The 21,301-nt window shown below is 43.5% G+C and overlaps 1 protein-coding gene across 1 annotated transcript in view; it reads right to left on the bottom strand.

The window, feature by feature from the left end:
* ATF7IP2 (activating transcription factor 7 interacting protein 2) overlaps nucleotides 1–18,595 on the bottom strand; it is a 273,655-nt gene extending 255,060 nt beyond the window's left edge. The window contains exons 1-2 of the mRNA XM_077448852.1: nucleotides 18,483–18,595; nucleotides 1,583–2,441 (exon numbers count right to left, since the gene is read on the bottom strand). Coding sequence (XP_077304978.1) covers nucleotides 1,583–2,441; nucleotides 18,483–18,506 — 883 coding nt within the window. The 5' untranslated portion in view covers nucleotides 18,507–18,595. The remainder of the gene's footprint in view (nucleotides 1–1,582; nucleotides 2,442–18,482) is intronic.
* Between the last annotated feature and the right edge of the window lie 2,706 nt (nucleotides 18,596–21,301).

Raw genomic sequence — 21,301 nt, 5'->3', positions numbered from 1 at the left:
GATTATACACTGTGGACATTATGCAAAATTATTACATCACATGTGTGATTGCGTTTGTAGATTTTAGATTATGCATTTATAAGCATTTGCTCTTTAAGACTTTGAGAGAGCACGGTTCTAAATTACTTAATATTTAATTAATTTTCCTTTACATACAATGAGCTTCTCTTATAATTATTAATACTATTATATTTGCCATTTGCACAGGTTTGGTGGTGGTTGTACATCTCTACATACATACATTTTTTTCACCACCGAAAAGAAGTCTCCCACCCGCATGCGCAGGAGTGACAACATTGCGGCTCTGGCCACTTACAGCGCCGGGGCCGCAAACCCAGAAGACACGTACAAAGGGGATATGTCAGCTCCCCTCAGCGGTGACCAGGATCAGCTGCCGATGCCTCATTCTAAGGTATTTCATATTGAGCTAGTATGCATACTAGCTCATTATGCCTTTTGCTTTACAGGTTTAAAAAAAATAAAAATAAAATGCAAGGGTATACAAATACTAAGTGGATAGTTCATCCACAAAAAAAAAAATATATATATATACACATATACATATATATATACATATATATACATATACACATACACACACACACACACACATATATACATACACACATATATACACACACACACACACACACACATATATACACAGAGGAAGGCAAAAAACCCCAGCAGAGCATGATCCAATTTGCTAGCAGGGGGGAAAAAAAATTCCTTCCTGATCCCCCCGAGAGGCAATCAGATTTTCCCCGGATCAACCTTACCTATAAATGTCAGTACCCAGTTATATTATGTACACTTAGGAAATAATCCAGGCCTTTCTTAAAACAATCCACTGAGCTGGCCAGAACCACCTCTGCAGGGAGTCTATTCCACATTTTCACAGCTCTTACTGTGAAGAAACCTTTCCGTATTTGGAGATGAAATCTCTTTTCCTCTAGACGTAAAGAGTGCCCCCCTGTCCTTTGTTGACTGTAAAGTGAGTAACTCAACACCAAGTTCCCTATATGGACCCCTTATATATTTGTACATGTTGATCATATCCCCCCCTTAATCTCCTCTTATCAAGAGTGAATAAATTCAGTTCCTCTAATATTTTCCTCATAGCAGAGTTCCTCCATGCCTCTTATCAGTTTGGTTGCCCTTCTCTGCACTTTCTCCAGTTCACCGATATCCTTTTTGAGAACTGGTGCCCAAAACTGAACTGCATATTCCATATGAGGTCTTACTAATGATTTGAACAGGGGCAAAATGATATCCGATAGATTTATGGAAAAAAAAAAAAAATAAAATAAAAATAAAAAAGTTTCAGTATGATATAATCATGCTAGTGGCAGCACAGTATTGTCAGAATTGCTACCATAACAGTATACACACACATCCACTATAGTGACAGGAGGAGATGAGTCCTTTGGCAAGACCCCATTTATTAGAAGCCAATGGAGGGTGAGGCTGGCAACACTAGAATAGCTTTGACTACACACATCACTAAATGGCACAACATGCTTCAAGCATTAAAGAATAAGTGACAAAATGGCCCCCAACACTAAAGATCACAAAGCCTTACCAGAAGTTGTACTACAGCCTTGAGAAAGATTGTTCTGAGCAGAATCTAGATGCATAGTCATAGTGAAGTTGGGCATTGATGCGTCGCTATCGCCAGTAGTGCCACAGGAAGCATTCGACTCATTGCTAGGAATAACGGCATTGGTACTGTCTGTATCCAAAATATTCATCTGTGTTACAAGACCAGCTGCTGAATTCATCTTTAATAAGCAATCTTCATTTACGAGACTTAGGGATAGGGATTTACTTATTTCAGAAACAGGGGAGCAATTATTCAGATTTGTATTCAGAGTGTCTTTTTCAACATCTTGCAAGTAATCACAATCAGAAATTGGCTTCTCTTTTTCTACAACCCCCAACAGTGAAGAGGCTGGTCTTACATCATTAAAATTAGTAATTTTAGTATTGCTAGTTGCATTGTTTACATTATGTGCTATATGAGAAAAGTTAGCAGGGTTCCCAACAAACGTTTCAACAACAGAAGCTGAATTCTCACAAGGCTTACTCCATTCTTCCCAATTCCCCTCTAAAGACTGTCCAGTTTTTAGTCCAGAGTCTTCAGGTGAAACCTCTGTGGAAGTGTTAAACTCATTAGGAGAAGGGTTTTGGGACTGATGTTTTTCCATTTCAGATGATGTGTGATGTGCGATACAGTTCTCTGGTGAAACTAATTTAGTCTGTTGCCATTGGACTTTTTCTTTCGTTAGAACAGGCGATTCTTTAAATATCTCATTTTTTGAGGGATTTTTAAATTTATTAAGAGCAGCAATTTGCTGTCGGCAGCTTGCAGTCATTGTTTTTCTTGCCCTGAAGATCTTTTTCACCATTCCGTTTGTACTGGCTACAGTGATGGCGGATGTCTGCAGAATATTAAAGAAACAAAATTATTTTTGAGCATAAACAAAATCAAAATGAATGTTCATACTAGGTGAACTTTATAAAACATGCTTGCCACCTTTCCCTCACATTCACTATTACTTATGCCTTCACAAAGGCGGTATATGAGCAACACGTACAGCAAGATTTGAAAAGCTTTTGGTAAGCATCTTTCCTGAAGCATTTAACTTCTTCCAGACCGCTCACTGTACAAATAGGGCAGCCTGGGTTTTTGATTTTGTGTCGCGCTGTACCTGATGGGATTGGACACAGCGGGAGCCAATCAACCCACCGTTTGTTCACAGGAGACACGGAGCAGCGGTTGGGTAAACAAGCCACACCGCTGATCTGCATATGAAATAGGACAGGGAGGTCCAGAGAGATTCAGTAAAGAGGAACAACCATCGGTAATAGCAAAGAAATACAAACTTTCTTTGAGAAAAAGCACATGTATAAAATAAAAATAAAATAAAAATTATACCGCCACCATTTCCTATTAAAAGCAACGTTGTCAAGGCACAGGTACCTATAGTATCTCACAAATGTGAGAAAACCCCCTCAAAATTTTGTAAATATTTTATTAGATCTTTTCATATGACAACACTTGAAGAAATCACACTTTGCTAAATGTAAAGTAGTGCGTGTACAGCTTGTATAACAATGTCAATTTAATCTCCCCTCAAAAAAATAAAATAATAAAATAAAATAAAAACACCCCCCCCCCCCCCCCCCACACACACAGCCATTAAAAAGGAGAAGTCCAGCCTAAACTAGTTTGGCTGGACTTTTCCTATGGGTCACAGAAGGGCAATTCGTTTTGCACTCCTGTGACCCGTTTTCAGCAGAGAGCGGACTAAAGTCCACTTTTTGCTGACATCACAGAAATCAGTTCAGGCACCGCGTCATCGCTACAATCAAGTCTGGATCCACCAGGTGCCTGGACTGATGCCCGTCTCAGCAAGCCACTGAGAGACTGAGACGGCTGTCCCCTCAGCGCTCCAGTGAGCACAGATGGGCAGAGTAGAGAGCTGCTGACTAAGTCAGCAGCTCTCTGCTAGGGGAGCCGAGAGAACCAAGACATCGGCAATGTTTGATCACCACCTAGGCAAGTACGATTCAAAAACACACACAAACAACCCCCTTCACACTGCATCCAGTTCGTCAAAAGCAGTACAAACAGGAGGGGTGGGTGCTGTGTCCGACAATTCTTTTCAGAGAAAAGGATTTTACAGCAAGTACAAAAATCCTATTTTCTCTTTCGTTCATTGACGGGCACAGCATCTTCATCTTAACCTTAGGGATGTCCCCAAGCAGTGTCATAAAAACGAGGGGTGGGAAGAGCAAGAAAATAAATCTACCCATAACAACCAGAGCTCCTCAATGGAGACGTTGAAACCTTAACCGCTTAAGGACCGCCTCACGCCGATATACATCGGCAGAATGGCACGGCTGGGCATGCCACTGGCAGCTCACTTGCGACTCGGTCCTGAGCTCTGTGACCCGCGGACCCAATCGCTGCTGGTGTCCCGCGATCAGGTCACAGAGCTGAAGAACGAGGAGAGGTAAGTGTAAACAAACCTCTCCTCGTGCTTCCTAGTGAGGCTGTCACTGATCGTCTGTTCCCCGTTATAGGGAAAGACGATCAGTGACGTCATACGCCAAGCCACTGCCCCCTACAGGAAAAAAAAAAAAAAATAAAAAAAAAAAAAAAAAAAAAACACCCACACACACTTAACCCCTACACTGCCCCTAGTGGTTAACCTCTTCACTGCCAGTGACATTTTAATCACACTGAAAGCTGTATTAATGCCAATGGTCCCAAAAATGTGTTCAAATTGTCTGGCATGTCCGCCATAATGTCGCAGTCACAAAAAAAAAAAAAAAAAAAAATTAAAAAATTGCTGATAGTCGCCATTACTAGTAAAAAAATAAATTAAAAAAGGCAAATAAACTATCCCCCATTTTGTAGGCACTTTAACTTTTGTGCAAACTAATCAATAAACTCTTATTTCGATTTTTTTTTTTTTTTTTACAAAAAATGTGTAGAGGAATACGTATCGGCCTAAACTGAGAAAAAAAAAAGTTTTTTTAATATATATTTTTGGGGGGATATTATAGCAATAAGTAAAAGATATTGCATTTTTTTCAAAATTGTCGCTCTATTTTTGTTTATAGCGCAAAAAATAAAAACCGCAAAGGTGATCAAACTACCATGAAAAGAAAGCTCTATTTGTGGGGGAAAAAAATAAAATAAAAAAAAGACTACGCCAATTTTGTTTGGGAGCCATGTCGCACGATTGCGCAATTGTCAGTTAATGCGACAGTGCCGAAACGCAAAAAGGGGCTTGGTCCTTTAGCTGCAAAATGGTGCAGGGCTTAACCTTGCGGCCGAAGCAAGCATCTGAAGATACGCTCACATCAACCTTTTTAAAATCTTGTGAAAAGTGTGAACGGACGACTAGATCGCCACCTTACACACCTGGGAAACAAGACGCTTGATGTCGGGAAAGACCAAAAGGCACACAGACTTCTGTAGATTCAGTACCCAACCAAACGCCAGAAGAGTTTGCATAGCGATTGCCACATCCTCTCTTAATTCTGAGGAAGAAGCCGCTCTCAGGAGGAGGTTGTCCAGGTAACCCTCGATTGCGACCCCTCGCTGCCTTAGCAAAGCCAAAATTGGGGCTAGCACCTTGGTGAAGACTCTCTGGCCAACGCCAGGCCAAAAGGGAGAGCTACAAAATTGGTAGTGCTCGTCCCCGACCACAAAAATCACAGAAACCTCTGATGCTTCATGCATATGGGGACATCCATATATGCGTCCTTGATGTCCAGGGATGCTAGAAAATACCCCTGATGGAGTGCAGCGACCACTGAACAAACGGATTCCATCCTGAACCTTTGTACTTTCACAAACCTGTTGACGGCCTTGAGGTCCCAGACCGGACGGACCCCTTCCTTCTTTGGGACTACAAACAGATAAGTAGAATCCCTGAAACCATTCCGGTACTATCATCCCGTGCAACAGCAGGTCCTGCACTGCCCCGAACAGGGCTTCCCAACGAGCCAGAAGATGAAAGTTGGAGGGGGAAAAAAAAAATATATAAAAATCTGTTTGGCGGACAAGAAACTAGCTTATATCCTGATGAAACCAGTTTGCAGACCCACTGGTTGGAAAGTAGGGAGGTCCCCCTGGCTGCAAACTACCGACGGCGACCCCCCCCCCCCACTCGAGAGTCGGGCAGGGGCAAACCTTCATATGGTAACAGATTTGCTCGTAGGCTTGTGAAACCAGGGTTGCTTTTATCCCTCAAGCAGGCACCTTGTCTTACTGGGAACTCTTACCTGCCGATCCGGGCGGACGAAAAGTGAGTGAAAGGTTATGCTAAGCATCCATCTTGTTTCTGTCAGCCATCTTAATATTCACAAACTTCCATTTCACAATATGTACAGTTTGAACACCCCTTTAACTTCTCAGATAACTGTCTCAACATGAGATTCTTCTAACCCGTGTGTTCTCACACACTTATCTATAACCTTCACACTGTTTCTCAGCATCTTTTAGCTACAGAAGGAATTATGTATCTTTTCTTATATTAATTCAGCTAGCTTAGAACAAAGAACAATAGCATTTTTGTCTTGACCAGCTGTAATCGTCTTGATGTCTACTGCGCATGTCTTATTCTGTATGACGTAAAATACCCTATATCATTTGCTTTGTAAAATCTCAATACAATTAGTTCTCGAAGGACGCCATGGTGTGTGTGTGATTTTATTTGTCCTTTGAGAATTGATTCCAGAGCGCTCTGAGTTTATACAATGCATTGGATCTAAGGTCTGAGAGGTTGAAGGGACCACCCTAGACACAGGATTAACCCTAACAGTGAGGGCCCTTGCCTACAGTGTGGCTCCATACCTTTTCTGGACTGTGGGAGCAAACTCTTACCCCCAGTCACATTCTTAATAATGTCATCCAGTGAGGCTCCAAATAGCCTCTCTCCCTGGAAGGGCAAGTCCGCCGGTGCTTTCTTAGATGCCTGGTCCGCAGACCAGCATTTCAGCCAAATCAGGCGACATAGCACTACTGCTGATACAGAGGCTCTAGAGAGAAAGGGGGCCATATCTAAAGCCACATCACAGACATACTTAAGGCCCTGCACCAACTGGTCCACCAGCTCCACGCAGACTGGGGAAGCCTGTTGCTTCTCAAACTCACGGTGCAACAACTTTGCCTATCCAGTAAGCGTCCGTGACACCAGGGCCGTGGCTAACACTGGCCGCAATGCTGACCCCACCACCTTAAAGATGGATCGGGGCAACCGCCTCGGCCCTTCTGTCAGCAGGATCCTTGAAAGCAGGTGTCCCTTCCATCAGAATCATGGTTACTAAAAAGGCCCACTGCGGTTTTCCCCACTCCTAGCAAATAACCTTATCAAAATAAGTTAGGTAAGGAAACACCTTAGCCGCGTGGACCGGCTTGTGGGACCCGAAAGGGATTGACACCTCTGTAGACACCACCGCTGTATCCTCCATCTTTAGGGTATTCCGCAACGCTGTAATAAGTGCTCCTACAAGCGCCTTTTCCTGCGCTGACCCAGACACAGAGTCATCCTCACTGTCCGAACAGTCCTGGTCCGCATCCTCTGATACGTCAGAACAGGGGCCGCCTATCACAGTCTGAATCAGAGTTTTCCCCAGAAGACTGAAGGGGAGGGGGTGTTTTTCCCCCCTTGCAACAAAGGCCTCCAGGACCGCTGGCAGAGCGTCCATAGGCACCACAGGGGAACCAGTTGCAATAACAGGGATGTCTGGGGAAGAAGCACCAGCTTCCGACGCCATGCTGACCCACACTCGCCTGTCACCACTTAGGGACCTAAAGGCAAGTCACACAAAATGTCCACCCTCCTAGCTCCAACACACTGAGGGGCCCCCCCGCAGGAATCCCCACCCTGACCCAGGTACTGCTGCCGTCTGCTCTCCCCTTTATCATCCACGAGGTATGTGTGAACAGCACGCTGTTCTAGAAGGAAACAAGCACCCAGCGCTAGAGGCAAAAACTACCTGAGGCTACTACAAAATCACCTCAATCACCTCAGCAAAAACGTCAGAGCACTGAGAAAATGGCTGCCGAGTTTCCAGAAAACAGCTGACAGTGAAAAAAACTGGCTGCGGCTACAAAATAGCCGCGGCCCTGGGAAAATGGCCACGGAGCACACAGCGGCCTCCCCACATGTCAAGCACAGCACAAACATCCCACCGTGGCCTAGAAACAGGGAAGAGGACGAGCGGACCCCCAACAACCAGCACAGTGCTTTAACTTGAATAGGGGGAATCTTAGCCCTTAAATCATAAGTTTGAATTATAGCTTGCCGAATCCACTTAATGGATTTCGACGCTGCCTGTCTTTTTTTAGGACCCTCTGGCAGAATAAATAAGGACATCAGTCTTTTTAGGAATTTGAGCAGTTTTCTTTAAATAGATTTTCACTGCCCTCACTACATCAAGACAATGTAGTGACTTTTCTTTCCTGGAACATGGTTTTGGGAAAAACGATGGCAGGACAATATCTTCATTCAGATGAAAGCCTGAAACCACTTTTGGCAAAAAGCCTGGACGAGGGCATAACACCACTCTGTCCTTATGAATAATCAAATATGGCTCTTTACAAGAAGGAGCAGCCAATTCTGAAACCCTCCTTGCTGAGGATATAGCAACAAAAAATGTCAGCTCCCTAGTCAGAAGGACAAGGGAATATGCTGTAATGGTTCAAATGGCGGTTTTTGTAACATTGACAAAACTAAAATTTAAGTCCCAAGGGGTTAAAAGGCGATTTAACTGGTGGATTAATTCGCATCACCCCTTGCATAAAAACTCAGACTAAAGAATGTGTAGCAAACGGTCTTTGAAATAAAACCGATAATGCTGTGCATACTAGCTCATTATGCCTTTGCCTTGCAGGTTCCTTTTTTTATTTTATTTTTTCAACTGCCTTTACTTCCTCTTTAATAGTACTTAGGGCCAACTTCATCTCTACGCCCAATTGTAGAAAGGCAAGGATTCTGACTATAATATATCCCTGAGGGTGCCAACTCTTGGATTCACACCAGGAAACGCAAGCTTTCCAAACTCTAGAACATACAGCTCTAGAAACTGGTTTCCTTGCATTGATTAAAGTTGAGATAACAGATCTGGAAAGCCCACGCTTCTTTAGAATGTGGGTTTCAATAGCCAAGACGTTAAATTTAGCGTTCATAAAAGTAGGATGCAATATCGGCCCCGGCAATAGCCTTAGTGAGAGAGGCCAAGGACCCTCCACTGCCATCTTACAATCTCTGCGTACCATGACCTTCTGGGCCATGCTGGTGCTACCAGAATTACCGGCTTTCTTGATTCTGCAAAGAAGTTGAGGCAGCAACTGAATCAGGGGAAAAGCGTAGATCAGCGAAAAAACTGATCCCACGGAGTTACCAGCGCATCTGTTCCATAAAGATCCCTTGTTCTGGACACAAAGTTGACCAACTTAATGTTGAATCTGGACACTTGAAGATCACTTCGGGGTGAAGAGACCATTCCACTGGGAATAACTGCTGTGACTTAGATAGTCCACCTGCCAATAGGGATTTCTGCTCAAGTTAGGATATGGTTCACCTCTGAGCTGAGACTCTTGGTGCCCCCTTGGCGATATAGGCCACAGCCGTGGCATTGTCGGATTGTATCCGGACTGGACAATTATTTAACCTGGAGGTCCAGGTTTTCAGAGCCAGATACACTGCCTGAATCTCTAGGATGTTGATGGGCAGGGCTCTTTCGAGTTTTGACCACTGTCCCTTGACAGTCATCTCCTCTAGTACCGCTCCACAGCCTGAGAGGCTGGCATCGGTTGTTACTACTTTCCAGATTATTGGTCTGAAGGATTTCCCCGTCAGCAAATTCTGGTTTCCTAACCACCAACTGAGGCTGGGACACTCTGGGGGACAGCCGCATTGGCAAGTCCAAAGCTTGGATCATCTTTTTCAAAGCAGAGAGGATTCTGTTTTGCAACAGTCTTAAATGGAACAACTTCAAATTAAGCTACCATCTTTCCTAACGACCTCATGCAAGGGAGAATTGAAGGATTTGCTTTTGTCCTGACCATCCGTACCAGCTCTTGTATGGAGCTGATCTTTGCTGGAGGCAAGAACACCCTTTTCTGGGCTGCATCCATGATCAGGCCCAAGTAATCCAGCCTTCTTACGGGTTTTAAGGAAGACTTCTCTAGGTTGATCCAACCGAGACTTTCCAGGTAACTGGTTGTAATGCATACGCTTTGCTTTAAGCAAGTCACTGACTGGTCTATTAACAATAGATCATCTAGGTACGCCAACACTGTTATGCCTTGTGCCTGCAACCTAGCTAGAGGTGGGGCCAGCATTTGTGAATACCCGTGGTGCTGTGGCTAGCCCGAACGGTAAGGCCGCAAACTGAAAGTGACGTTGTTCCACTTTGAATCGCAGAAACCTTTGGTGAGTGGGAAATATAGGGACATGCAGATATGTGTCCCTGATGTTGATGGACGCCAGAAGTTCTCCACCTTGTAGGATGGAGACCACTGACCTGATCGACTCAATTCGAAACGAGCGAATTGTTAGGAAACAATTTATATTTTTTAGATCCAGAATGGGCCTGACACCTCCATTCGGTTTTGGTTCCGTAAACAGGTTTGAATAGAAACCTAAACCTTGTTCTTCTGTGGGGGGGGGGGGGGGGGGGGGGATCTGTATGCTTACCCCTTGAGTCAATTGGTCTAGTGCAGTGATGGCAAACCTTGGCACCCCAGATGTTTTGGAACTACATTTCCTATGATGCTCATACACTCTGCAGTGTAGCTGAGCATCATGGGAAATGTAGTTCTGAAACATCTGGGGTGCCAAAGTTCACCATCACTGGTCTAGTGCTTGAAACAGGGATTGTCTTTTCTCTGGATCCTTGGGAAAGTTTGATCTCAGAAAGAGATGGTGGAAACTCCCAAAACGCTAGTTTATATCCTAGAGTCACTGTGGAGAGAGCCCATCTGTCCTGAGTTTCCCTCTGCCAGACTTCTGCGAAATGCAGAAGTCTCCGCTCCCCCCCCCCCCCCACATTGGTGAGGGAAGAAGCCTTTTCATGAAGAGGCCTTAGAATTCTGCTTTGTAGTCTTGCGGCTCCAAGTGTTCCTTTGAGCCTGGGCCTGACCCTGCGATTTTCCTCTGGAATCTGGCGGTGGAAGCCGTCGCCACTGCCTAGAGGTGGAGGCACTTGGTGCAGGAGAGAAAGTCAGTTTAAATGAAGGACGTTTATACTTTTTTTTTTTTTACTGGCAAGAGAGTACTTTTTCCAATGGAAATTGTCTGGATGTATTTATCCAAATTATCGCCAAATAGTTGCTCCCCATGAAATGAGAAACTAGACAGTAGGTTTTTGCAGGGTGCTTCGGCAGACCAACCTTTTAGCCAAAGGATCCCTACGCATGTGTACTAGCACAAGGCGAGAAGCCTGGTGAATAGAATCCTTTATAGTATCTATGGAAAAACATAATGCTTTTTGTAAATCTACCAACTGACTGGCCTGTTGTGCAGGGAGCTTGTTAAGGGCCTCTGTGAACTAGTCTTTTAACCACTTAAGGACCGCCGTATTGCCATTGTACGTCAGCACAATGGCACAGGCAGGCACAATCACGTACATCTACGCGATTGCCTTCCAGTGGGTGGGGGGTTCGATCGGACCCCCTCCCGCTGTTTACGGCGGTCCGATTCGGTCCAGGAGCGCTCCGTGATGAGGGGATGGCCGTTGGTTTTCGGCCACCCCCTCTGGATCGCTCCTGGCCAATGAGAAGCTTCCTCCCCTGTGTATTGTTTACACAGGAAGGAGGAAGTGATGTCATTCTCCTCGGGGCGGTCTTTTTGACCGGACTACGAGGAGAAGAGTAAAAGTAAGTGTGCACCAACACTACACTGACATGTAGGTACACACAGGCACACAAACCCCCCCCCGATCCCCCCCCCCCCCCCCAGTCACAGTGTCACTGATTGCATTGATCATTTCTTTACTGATCAATGCATTCAGTGTCAGTTGTGACAGTAAAAACTGTCAGGGCAGTTAGTGTTAGGTCCAGGGTAGCCCCCTATCACCCCCCAATAAAGATTTAACCCCCTGATTGCCCCTAGAGTTAACCCTTTCACCCCCTTTTGCCAGTGTCACTAAGCGATCATTTTTCTGATCGCTGCATGTGTCGCTAGGTAGCTAGTTATTTTTTTAGGTTCACCGCCAGGTTTTTATATCGCTAGGTACCCCGATATACTACCCAATAATGGTTTTAACCCCCAGATTGCCGCTAGTTAACCCTTTCACCCCCTTTTGCCAGTGTCACTAAGCGATCGTTTTTCTGATCGCTGCATTAGTGTCGCTACAGTCGCTAGGTAGCTAGTTATTTTTTTAGGTTCACCGCCAGGTTTTTATAGCGCTAGGTACCCCGATATACTACCCAATAATGGTTTTAACCCCCTGATTGCCGCTAGTTAACCCTTTCACCCCCTTTTGCCAGTGTCACTAAGCGATAATTTTTCTGAACGCTGCATCAGTGTCGCTAGGTAGCTAGTTATTTTTTTAGGTTCACCGCCAGGTTTTTATAGCGCTAGGTACCCCGATATACTACCCAATAATGGTTTTAACCCCCTGATTGCTGCTAGTTAACCCTTTCACCCCCTTTCACCAGCGATCACAGTATAAGTGTCACTGGTGACGCTGGTTAGCCAGTTAGTTATTTAGGTTCCCCGTCAGGTTTTTATATAGCGCCAGGGACCCCCATATACTACCTAATAAAAATTTGAACCCCCTGATTGCCCCTAGTTAACCCTTTCACCACTGATCACCGTATAAGTGTTACGGGTGACTCTGGTTAGTTTGTTTTTTACAGCATTTTATATTCAAATCCGGAAGGCAGTGCTTGGTTTTCGGGGTCCCGTACGTGGCTAGGCTCCCAAAAAGTCCCCCACATGTGGTATCCCCGTACTCGGGAGAAGCAGCAGAATTTATTTTGGGGTGTAATTTGACTTCTGCCCATAGCATGTGTGAGCAATATATCATTTAGTGACAACTTGGTGCAAAAAAAAAAAAAAAAGTTTGTAATATTCCCGCAACTTGTGGCAAAATATAAAATATTCCATGGACTCAACATGCCTCTCAGTAAATAGCTTGGGGTGTCTACTTTCCAAAATGGGGTAATTTTGGGGGGTTTTGTGCTATTTTGGCATTTTATGGCCTTCGAAACTGTGATAGGTAGTGAGGAGTTAAATCAAAAATTTGCACCCTTAGAAATCCTGAAGGTGGTGATTGGTTTTCGGGGTGCCGTGCGCGACTAGACTCCCAAAAAGTCCCACACACGTGGTATCCCCATACTCGGAAGAAGTAGCGGAATATATTTTGGGGTGCAATTCCACATATAACCATGGCATGTGTGAGCAATATATCATTTAGTGACAATTTTGTAAAAAAAATTTTTTTTTTTGTCATTATTCAATCCCTTAGGACAAAAAAAAATAAATATTCAATGGGCTCAACATACCCATTAGCAATTTCCTTGGGGTGTCTACTTTCCAAAATGGGGTCATTTGGGGGGGATTTGTACTGCCTTGCCATTTTAGCACCTCAAGAAATGAGATCGGCAGTCATAAGTTAAAAGCTGTGTAAATTCCAGAAAATGTACTCTAGTTTGTAGACGCTATAACTTTTGCGCAAACCAAAAAATATACGCTTATTGACATTTTTTTTACTAAAAACACGTGGCTGAATAAATTTTACCCTCAATGTATGACTAAAATTTAGTTTATTCGATTTTTCTTATAACAAAAAGAAGAAAATATCTTTTTTTTTCAAAATTTTCTCTCTTTTTCCATTTATAATCGCAAAAAAAAAAAAAAAATCGCAGAGGCAATCAAATACCATCAAAAGAAAGCTCTATTTGTGGGAAGAAAAGGACGCAAATTTCGTTTGGGTCCAATATTGCATGACCGCGCAATTACCAGTTAAAGCAGCGCAGTGCGAAATTGCAAAAAGACCTCTGGTCCTTAAGGTGTTTATTGGTCCGGAGCTGAAGTGGTTAAAGAGGAGGGCCGGTTTTGAAAAAAAAATTTTTTTAAAGTCAGCAGCTGCAAACACTGTAGCTGCTGACTTTTAATAAGCACACTTACCTGTCCAGGGCGCCCATGATGTCGGCCGCCCGAGGCTGACCCGTCCCTCGGTCTCGGGTCCCGGCGCCGCCATTTTGGGTAAGGGAAACAGGCAGTGGAGCCTTGCGGCTTCACTCCCCGTTTCCTACTGCGCATGCGCTTTGTGAATGGGACACGCTGTGTTCTGGGACACACAGTTCCCAGAACACAGCGCGACCCATTACCCAGAAGACGCCGCACGGAGGAGAGAAGAAAGAAGATCTCCATGGAGGAGGAAGAGGCAGATTAGGATGATGTGCCTAGCAACAGGCATTTCTGGTAAGTAAAAAAAATCAATTTCATTTTTTTTTTATGATTTTTTTTCAAATTTTTAATGTATTTTCTTTTTTCAGGGTGGCCCTCCACTTTAACCACTTGAGACCCGCGCTATAGCCGAATGACGGCTACAGCGCGGATTTCCTTTTCCGGGACTACGTCTATTGACGTAGTCCCGTGCACGAGCGGCCTGCGCGCCCCCTGAGGGGCCCGCTCTTATCGGCGAGTCTACGAGACTCGCCTGATCACCGATCCAGACCCTTTATCACATGATCAGCTGTCAGCCAATGACAGCTGATCATGTGATATAACAGAGCTGGTAATCGGCTATTATTCCTCCTCGCGCTGTCAGCGCGAGGAGAAAAAAAAAAGCCGATCACCGGCGGCCGTGATCGGGACATCAGTCCCGATCATGGCCAGCCCTGCTAGTGCCCACCTGCACCCTGCCAGTGCCCACCTGCACCCTGCCAGTGCCACATTATTAAAAAGTAAGTGCCCCCTGTCAGTGCCACCCAGCAGTGCCCATAGTGCCACCCAGCAGTGCCCACAATCTGCCTTAACAAATGTGCTGCACCCCAGTGCCACATATCCGTGCCCATCAGTGTCATCTACCAGTGCCCAGCAGTGCCACCTATCCGTGCCATCTTATCTGTGCCCACCAATGCAGCCCATCAATGAAGGAGAAAAATGACCTGTTTGCAAAATTTTATAACAAACTATTAAACATGATTTTTTTTTTTTGCATCTTTTTTTGTTTGTTTAGCAAAAAATAAAACTCCGAGCTGTAATTAAATACCACCAAAAGAAAGCTCGATTTGTGGGGGAAAAAAAATGATAAAAATTTCATTTGGGTACAGTGTTGTATGCCCGCGCAATTGTCATTCAAAGTGCATCAGCGCTGAAAGCTGAAAATTGGTCTGGGACTGAGGGGGGTTTAAGTGCCCAGTAAGCAAGTGGTTAAGGACTGACAGATGCCTATAGCTGCAATTGCAGGCTAAGCAACAGTACCTGCTAAAGAAAAAGAGGATTTTAACAGGAGTTCCAACTTTTTATCTGATGGATCCTTTACCATTTGTGTATTGTCCACTGGACAAGTTCAACTTTTTTTCACACTGGAAATCACAGCATCTACTGTGGAACTTTTCATTTTTGGTGAATTTTTCCTCCATGGGATAGAGAAGTGAGAATCTCTTTGGAGGCAGAAAATGCTGATCCGACTGATCCCATTCAGTATAAATAAGCTTCTCCAGTAATGTGTGGTCTGGAAATGGAGCGGACCATGTCTGTAAGGATTTGTACCTCAGATTGTGATGCTGAAACTTCAACTTTTTCCTCCGCAGAGTAATGGGTTTGTTTTTCCCAATCGTTTGAGGGTAATATCTCATCCTGTCCCCACTGTTCCCCTGGTAAGGGGTTTGGAGTGGGAGAGAGAGATCTAGTGCGCTTCTTGTGCCCTTTAATGGAGGATGCGATTAAACCCACTAATTTTCCTTCTAAGCCCTGCAAAGCATAAGAAAATACATCTTCAGTCACGTATACAGGGACTGAAGTGTGAGAAGCAGTTGCACCACCAATTGCTTCCAATGATTCACACTGGCTTACCATGTCAGGTATCTCCAGAGAGGATGACAATGTGGAGGCATGTCTGGAGTTCCCCAGTGCCTGGGGGTGGTTTTGGTGCCTTAGTGGTAAGCTTTGAAGCCATAGTAAAAAGGTACTCTAAGAACTGTTCTATTTATTTAAACAATAGTAGGAAAAAAAAAACAGTGGTAGCATAGAATGATCTAATGCTAAACAAGTTTTTATTCCTGTACTGCAAATGCCTGTGTAAACCCCTCACATGCGCCAGCGCTTGTGTCCTGTGGCAGCCTTGCTTCAGCTGCTCTGATATCCATTTCCCAGTATCAGCTTTAAGACCCCTTCACACTGGAGCGTTTTTCAGGTGCTTTTGCATTATAAAAAAAAAAAAAAAAAAAAGCAATTGAAAGAAGCCTCATCTGAAACCCCAATGTGAAAGCCTGAGTGCTTTCACACTGGGGTGTTTTTCAGGCAATTTAGCTAAAAAAGCACCTGAAAGAAGCCGCAACTTCAATCCCAATGTGAAAGCCTGAGTGCTTTCACAGAGACGCTGCACTGGCAGGGTGTCAAAATAAGTCCTGCAAGCAGCTTCTTTGCAGCGGTGAATACATCGCTCCTAAAGCCATTGAAATCAAGCAGGGGTTAAAAGCGCCCCACTAGCGCTCGAAAAAAAATGGTGGTAAAGTGCCGCTAGTTTAAGCGGCGCTTTGTGAGCGTTTTTTCGGGTGCTGGCAGTGTGAAAGTGCTCTTAAAGCACTTGGGCTTTCACATCGGGATTACAGATGAGGCTTCTTTCATCGTTTTTTTTTTTTTTTTTTTTTTACGCTAAATCGCCTGAAAAAATGCCCCAGTGTAAAAAGGGGCCTAAGCTTTTTCAGGTGTGAGCCTGATTGTCTATGTGCCGCACAGTTTCCTGTGCTTTAGCAAGAGTCACCTCAGGAGGGGAGAGGGGAAGGGAGGGAATTTAAACAGCCTTTTTTCAGATTTATGCTTGCTTAAACATAACATGTATCCCTGTCCATTCAGTTAACCCATTTAAGGGGGGGGGGGGGAAGAGGAGATCCCCCCCCCCCTTCCCCATCACGACAGGCAGCATGGTTAAACCATCAAAAACTGGGGCCCTTTTAATAGGGGTTCCACTCCTTTGGACCATGTATAGCACCCCTCAGGACAGCTTTAGGTAATGTAGCAAGACCAAAAAGAGTCCTGGTTCCTAAGGTCCAACCCTCAAAGAGGAGCGTTACAGGCAAAACCTCGTTCTTCTATGCGAGGCCTGGGTACCACCCCAGAGCCCCTGTGGCAGGATGGATCCGTTTTTTTTTTTTTGTTTTCTCCTTTAAATAAAAAAAAAATAAAAATTTGATCTGAGCCTAATGATATTTACCAGATTGAACCTCTGATATGTCTTCTATCGATTATTCTCAGAGTGGATTCAAGATTTTGCTCTCTAATCATATAGCTGGTTATGTATATTTACCACTGCATATAGATATTTAAGAAAATTTCCCTTCATTTTAACTAAATTAGGCACCACAATTTTTTTAAGGTTATTATCCGATTAATCAAAACAATCGGCCAACAAAGTGATTCTGAAAATAGTTGTAGCTCTACATTCTATGCATGAAGGTGAAAAACCTTCTGTAGTGCTGCAGCTCCCCAGTTTTACTTACCTGAACCCGGATTTCTTCTCCCCGTGGATGAGCACAACAGCTCTAGCCCATGTCTCGATTGGATAGATTGATAGCAGTGCAGCCATCGGCTCCCGAGCAGAGCAGAGTCCTGCTTTCTGTGTCAATAGACACCGAAGCTGGACAAGGGAGTGTGCCCACACGGGTGTCCACAAAGAGCACTTCTCCAGCGGGTACTAGAGAAGAGCCATGTGCGTCGCCAACGGACCACAGAAGAGGAGGATCTGGGCCACTCTGTGCATAACCAACTGCATAGCAGAGGCAAGTATGACACTGATCCACAGCAAAACACACAAATGCTTTTGGTGCAATTTTACCATGTATGCAGTGTTTTTTACAGGACATGTAACTCAAACTGCATCAAAAGCGCTACACAGGTGCATTTTATGCATGTCAGTGGGGAGGTGCATTTTTTTTTTTTTTTTTTTTACCGTACCAAAAATGTAGCGGGCAGCATTTTTTATACCGCAGCAGAAGCACAATACCCCAGTGTGAACATATACAACGAATTTAAAGGGAAGCATTTTTTCTTGAGCTTTTCTCTTACAAAAAAAAAAAAAAAAAAAAAGAGAAGGGGGGGGGGGGGGGGGAAGAAAAACGCATTTAGGCCCCATTCACACTGGGGCAGGAGCTGTGTCGATAGTAAAGGGGCACTATTTTTAGCAGCTTTTTACCGTCGTTTTAGCGGCACTATTCGGCTGCTAGCAGGGCAGTTTTAACCCCGCTGCCCCAGTGATTTCAATGGGCAGGAGCTGTGAATACATTGCTCCTTCACCACTCCAAAGATGCTGCTTGCAGGAGTTTTGTTTTTTTCCCCATCCTGCAAGCGCAACACTCCAGTGTGAAAACCCTCGGGGCTTTACTGGAGATACAGCAATGGCTGTTTCAGAGTGCTTTGCAGGAGCCATTTTTAGCCTGCGAAACACCCCAGTGTGAAAGGGGCCTTAGGCTGGGTTCACACTGCAGCACTCTCGAGATACACTCACTCACACTCACTACCAGAATTCAATAATCAGTGTTGCAGGCTATTATTTGGAAGAGACCAGACAGGCTGGTTGTACAGAACTCGATCAGTCCCTGCTGAACTGACTGAATCTAACATCCATGGCGGACAGCCTATGTTTACATGCCCAACATGAAACGCAGGAAGTTTAGCACTCGACGCTCTACATGAGCCACATCCGGTGTGCGGGAATCCACGCCACACATCTTCTCTGCAAACGTAATCGTAGGTATAATGTTCCGCACGATCACGACCCACCTTTGCATCCCTTGCTGCCTCCATAACCACTCGAGTGTCGTAGCCTGGTCACGTGCTTGCCGTAATGTGTCCGGGTCGTTGCCAAACTTGCTTCACAATTCCAACCACGCCCCTCGGCAGCAGATACTCCAATAGGGACGGCGGTTTTGTATTGGGGCGCAAGCGCGAAAGGAAAGCATGAGCCGCTGTGTAGTGTGTCAGGTTGAGAAAAAGCGGTAAAGTTTATGGATTCAGTTTGTGCTGGACCAACAATCTTAGTTCTCTGAAGTAATGTTCTATCGCACTGTGGTTAGATGGAAGAGCAATGTAAGCGTGTGATAACAATACAAGTAAAAAGCTAAGTCGAGAGTACCTTCTTAAAGAAATATGTTATACGTTTTTACCCTTCAAAAATAGGAATGACAGAATGGAATGCCCATAGACTAGCATGGAGATGTAATACCCATAGGGACTAATGGAACAAAGTGGAATGCCCATAGAGAATAATGGAAAAAAAATATCAATTAGTGAGAGAGTCTTTAGCCACTTCAGCTCCGGACCAATAAACACCTTAAGGACCAGAGGTCTTTTTGCAATTTCGCACTGCGCTGCTTTAACTGGTAATTGCGCGGTCATGCAATATTGCACCCAAACGAAATTTGCGTCCTTTTCCTCCCACAAATAGAGCTTTCTTTTGATGGTATTTGAGTGCCTCTGCGATTTTTTTTTTTTGCGATATAAATGGAAAAAGAGCGAAAATTTTGAAAAAAAAAGATATTTTCTTCTTTTTGTTATAAGAAAAATCAAATAAACTAAATTTTAGTCATACATTGAGGGCAAAATTTATTCAGCCACATGTCTTTAGTAAAAAAAATGTCAATAAGCGTATATTTTTGGGTTTGCGCAAAAGTTATAGCGTCTACAAACTAGAGTACATTTTCTGGAATTTACACAGCTTTTAATTTATGACTGCCGATCTCAATTCTTGAGGTGCTAAAATGGCAGGGCAGTACAAATCCCCCCCAAATGACCCCATTTTGGAAAGTAGACACCCCAAGGAAATTGCTGATGGGTATGTTGAGCCCATTGAATATTTATTTTTTTTGTCCTAAGGGATTGAATAATGACAAAAAAAAAAAAAAAAAGTTGTCACTAAATGATATATTGCTCACACATGCCATGGTTATATGTGGAATTGCACAGAGCCTCCAGCCAGCGTGTGTACAAGGCTTAACATTTATCTGTCATTCCATAGAAAACAGCTATGATCCCATATAATTCCAATCTTACAATCTGTGAATCTACTCGAGGAACGCCTGTGGGAAAGGATAAATCGCTATGTCTCTCAGATTTGCCTGCAAACAATTTTTTATTTTGCTTCCCATTATACTCTATGGGCATTCCCTTCTATCGTTCACCTTTGTCATTCCATAGAAAACAATAATAATCCCACTTCTTTTCATTTCTGAACATCATTACTGAACATAGAAAGTATGTCTGTTAAGGATTGATCTAATATGTTAATTGGTTTTGACTCCAGGTCACATCTTGCTTCCCATTATACTCTATGGGCATTCTTTTCTATCATGTATCTGTTATTCCATAGAAAACAGCTGTAATCCCAAATAATTTCAGTCTGCTACTCTACTTGAAGAACATCTATGGGAAAGAATAAAATGTTTCTCAGATTTGCCTTCAAATAAGTTTATACTTATTTATATTGTTTATATTTTGTTTTCCGTTATACTTTATGGACATTCCCTTCTGTCATTCACCTTTGTCATTCCATAGAAAACAATAATAATCCCATGCCATCTCAATTTGAAACATTGGCACTCAACATGGAGAGTATGTCTGCCAAGGATTAATCTGATATGTTGATGGGTTTTGACTCCAGGTAACATTTTCCATCCCATTATACTCTATGGGCATTCCTTTCTAAAATGTATCTGTCATTCCTTAGAAAACAGCTGTAATCCCAAATAATCTCAATCTTACAATCTGCTACTCTACATGAGGAGCAACTGTGGGAAAGGTGAAATCCATACGTCTCCAAGATATGTGTGCAAATGAGTCCATATTTTGCTTCCCATTATACTCTATGAACATTCCCTTCTGTCATTCACCGTTGTTATGCCATAAAAACAACAATAATCCCACCTAAACTCAATATTAAAAATGGCCACTGATATTTAAAAGTAGGTTTGCAAAAAAAGTAATTTGATATGGCTAAAAACTCTGTCACTATTTTTTTTCCCCATTATTCCCTATGGGCATTCAATTTTGTTTCACTATTCTCTATGGGCATTCCATCTTCCTGTTAAAGTCTATGGGCATTCCTTTCTGTCATTCACCCTTGTCATTCCATAGAAAACAATGCTAATCCCACTTCATCTCAATATTAAACATTGCCATTTATCATGGAGAGAATGTCTTCTAAAGATTGATCTGATATGTCTAATGGTTCTGATTCCAGGTCACATTTAGCTTCACATTATTCTCTATGGGCATTCCATATCCTTGCTAAAGTCTATGGGCATTCCTTTCTTTTATTTATCTGTCATTCCATAGAAAACAGCTGTAATCCCAAATAATCTCAATCTAACAATCTGCTACTCTACGTGAGGAACATCTGTGGGAAAGGTGAAATTGCTATGTCTCTCAGATTTGCCTGAAAGCAAGTTTTTATTCCCATTATACTCTATGTGCATTCCCTTCATTTAGTCACCTTTGTCATTCCATAGAAAACAATGCTAATCTTGCTTCATCTAAATTTTGAACATCTTCACTGAACATGGAATGTCTGCTAAAGATTGATCTGATATGACCAATGGTTCTGA

The sequence above is a fragment of the Lithobates pipiens genome, unplaced genomic scaffold, assembly GCF_037356315.1.
Source record: "Lithobates pipiens isolate NorthernLeopardFrog02 unplaced genomic scaffold, aLitPip1_a1.2 Scaffold_22, whole genome shotgun sequence".
Taxonomy (NCBI): Eukaryota; Metazoa; Chordata; class Amphibia; order Anura; family Ranidae; genus Lithobates; species Lithobates pipiens.
Note: the sequence above shows the minus strand (reverse complement) of the source record. Positions and strands in the feature narration are given on the sequence as shown.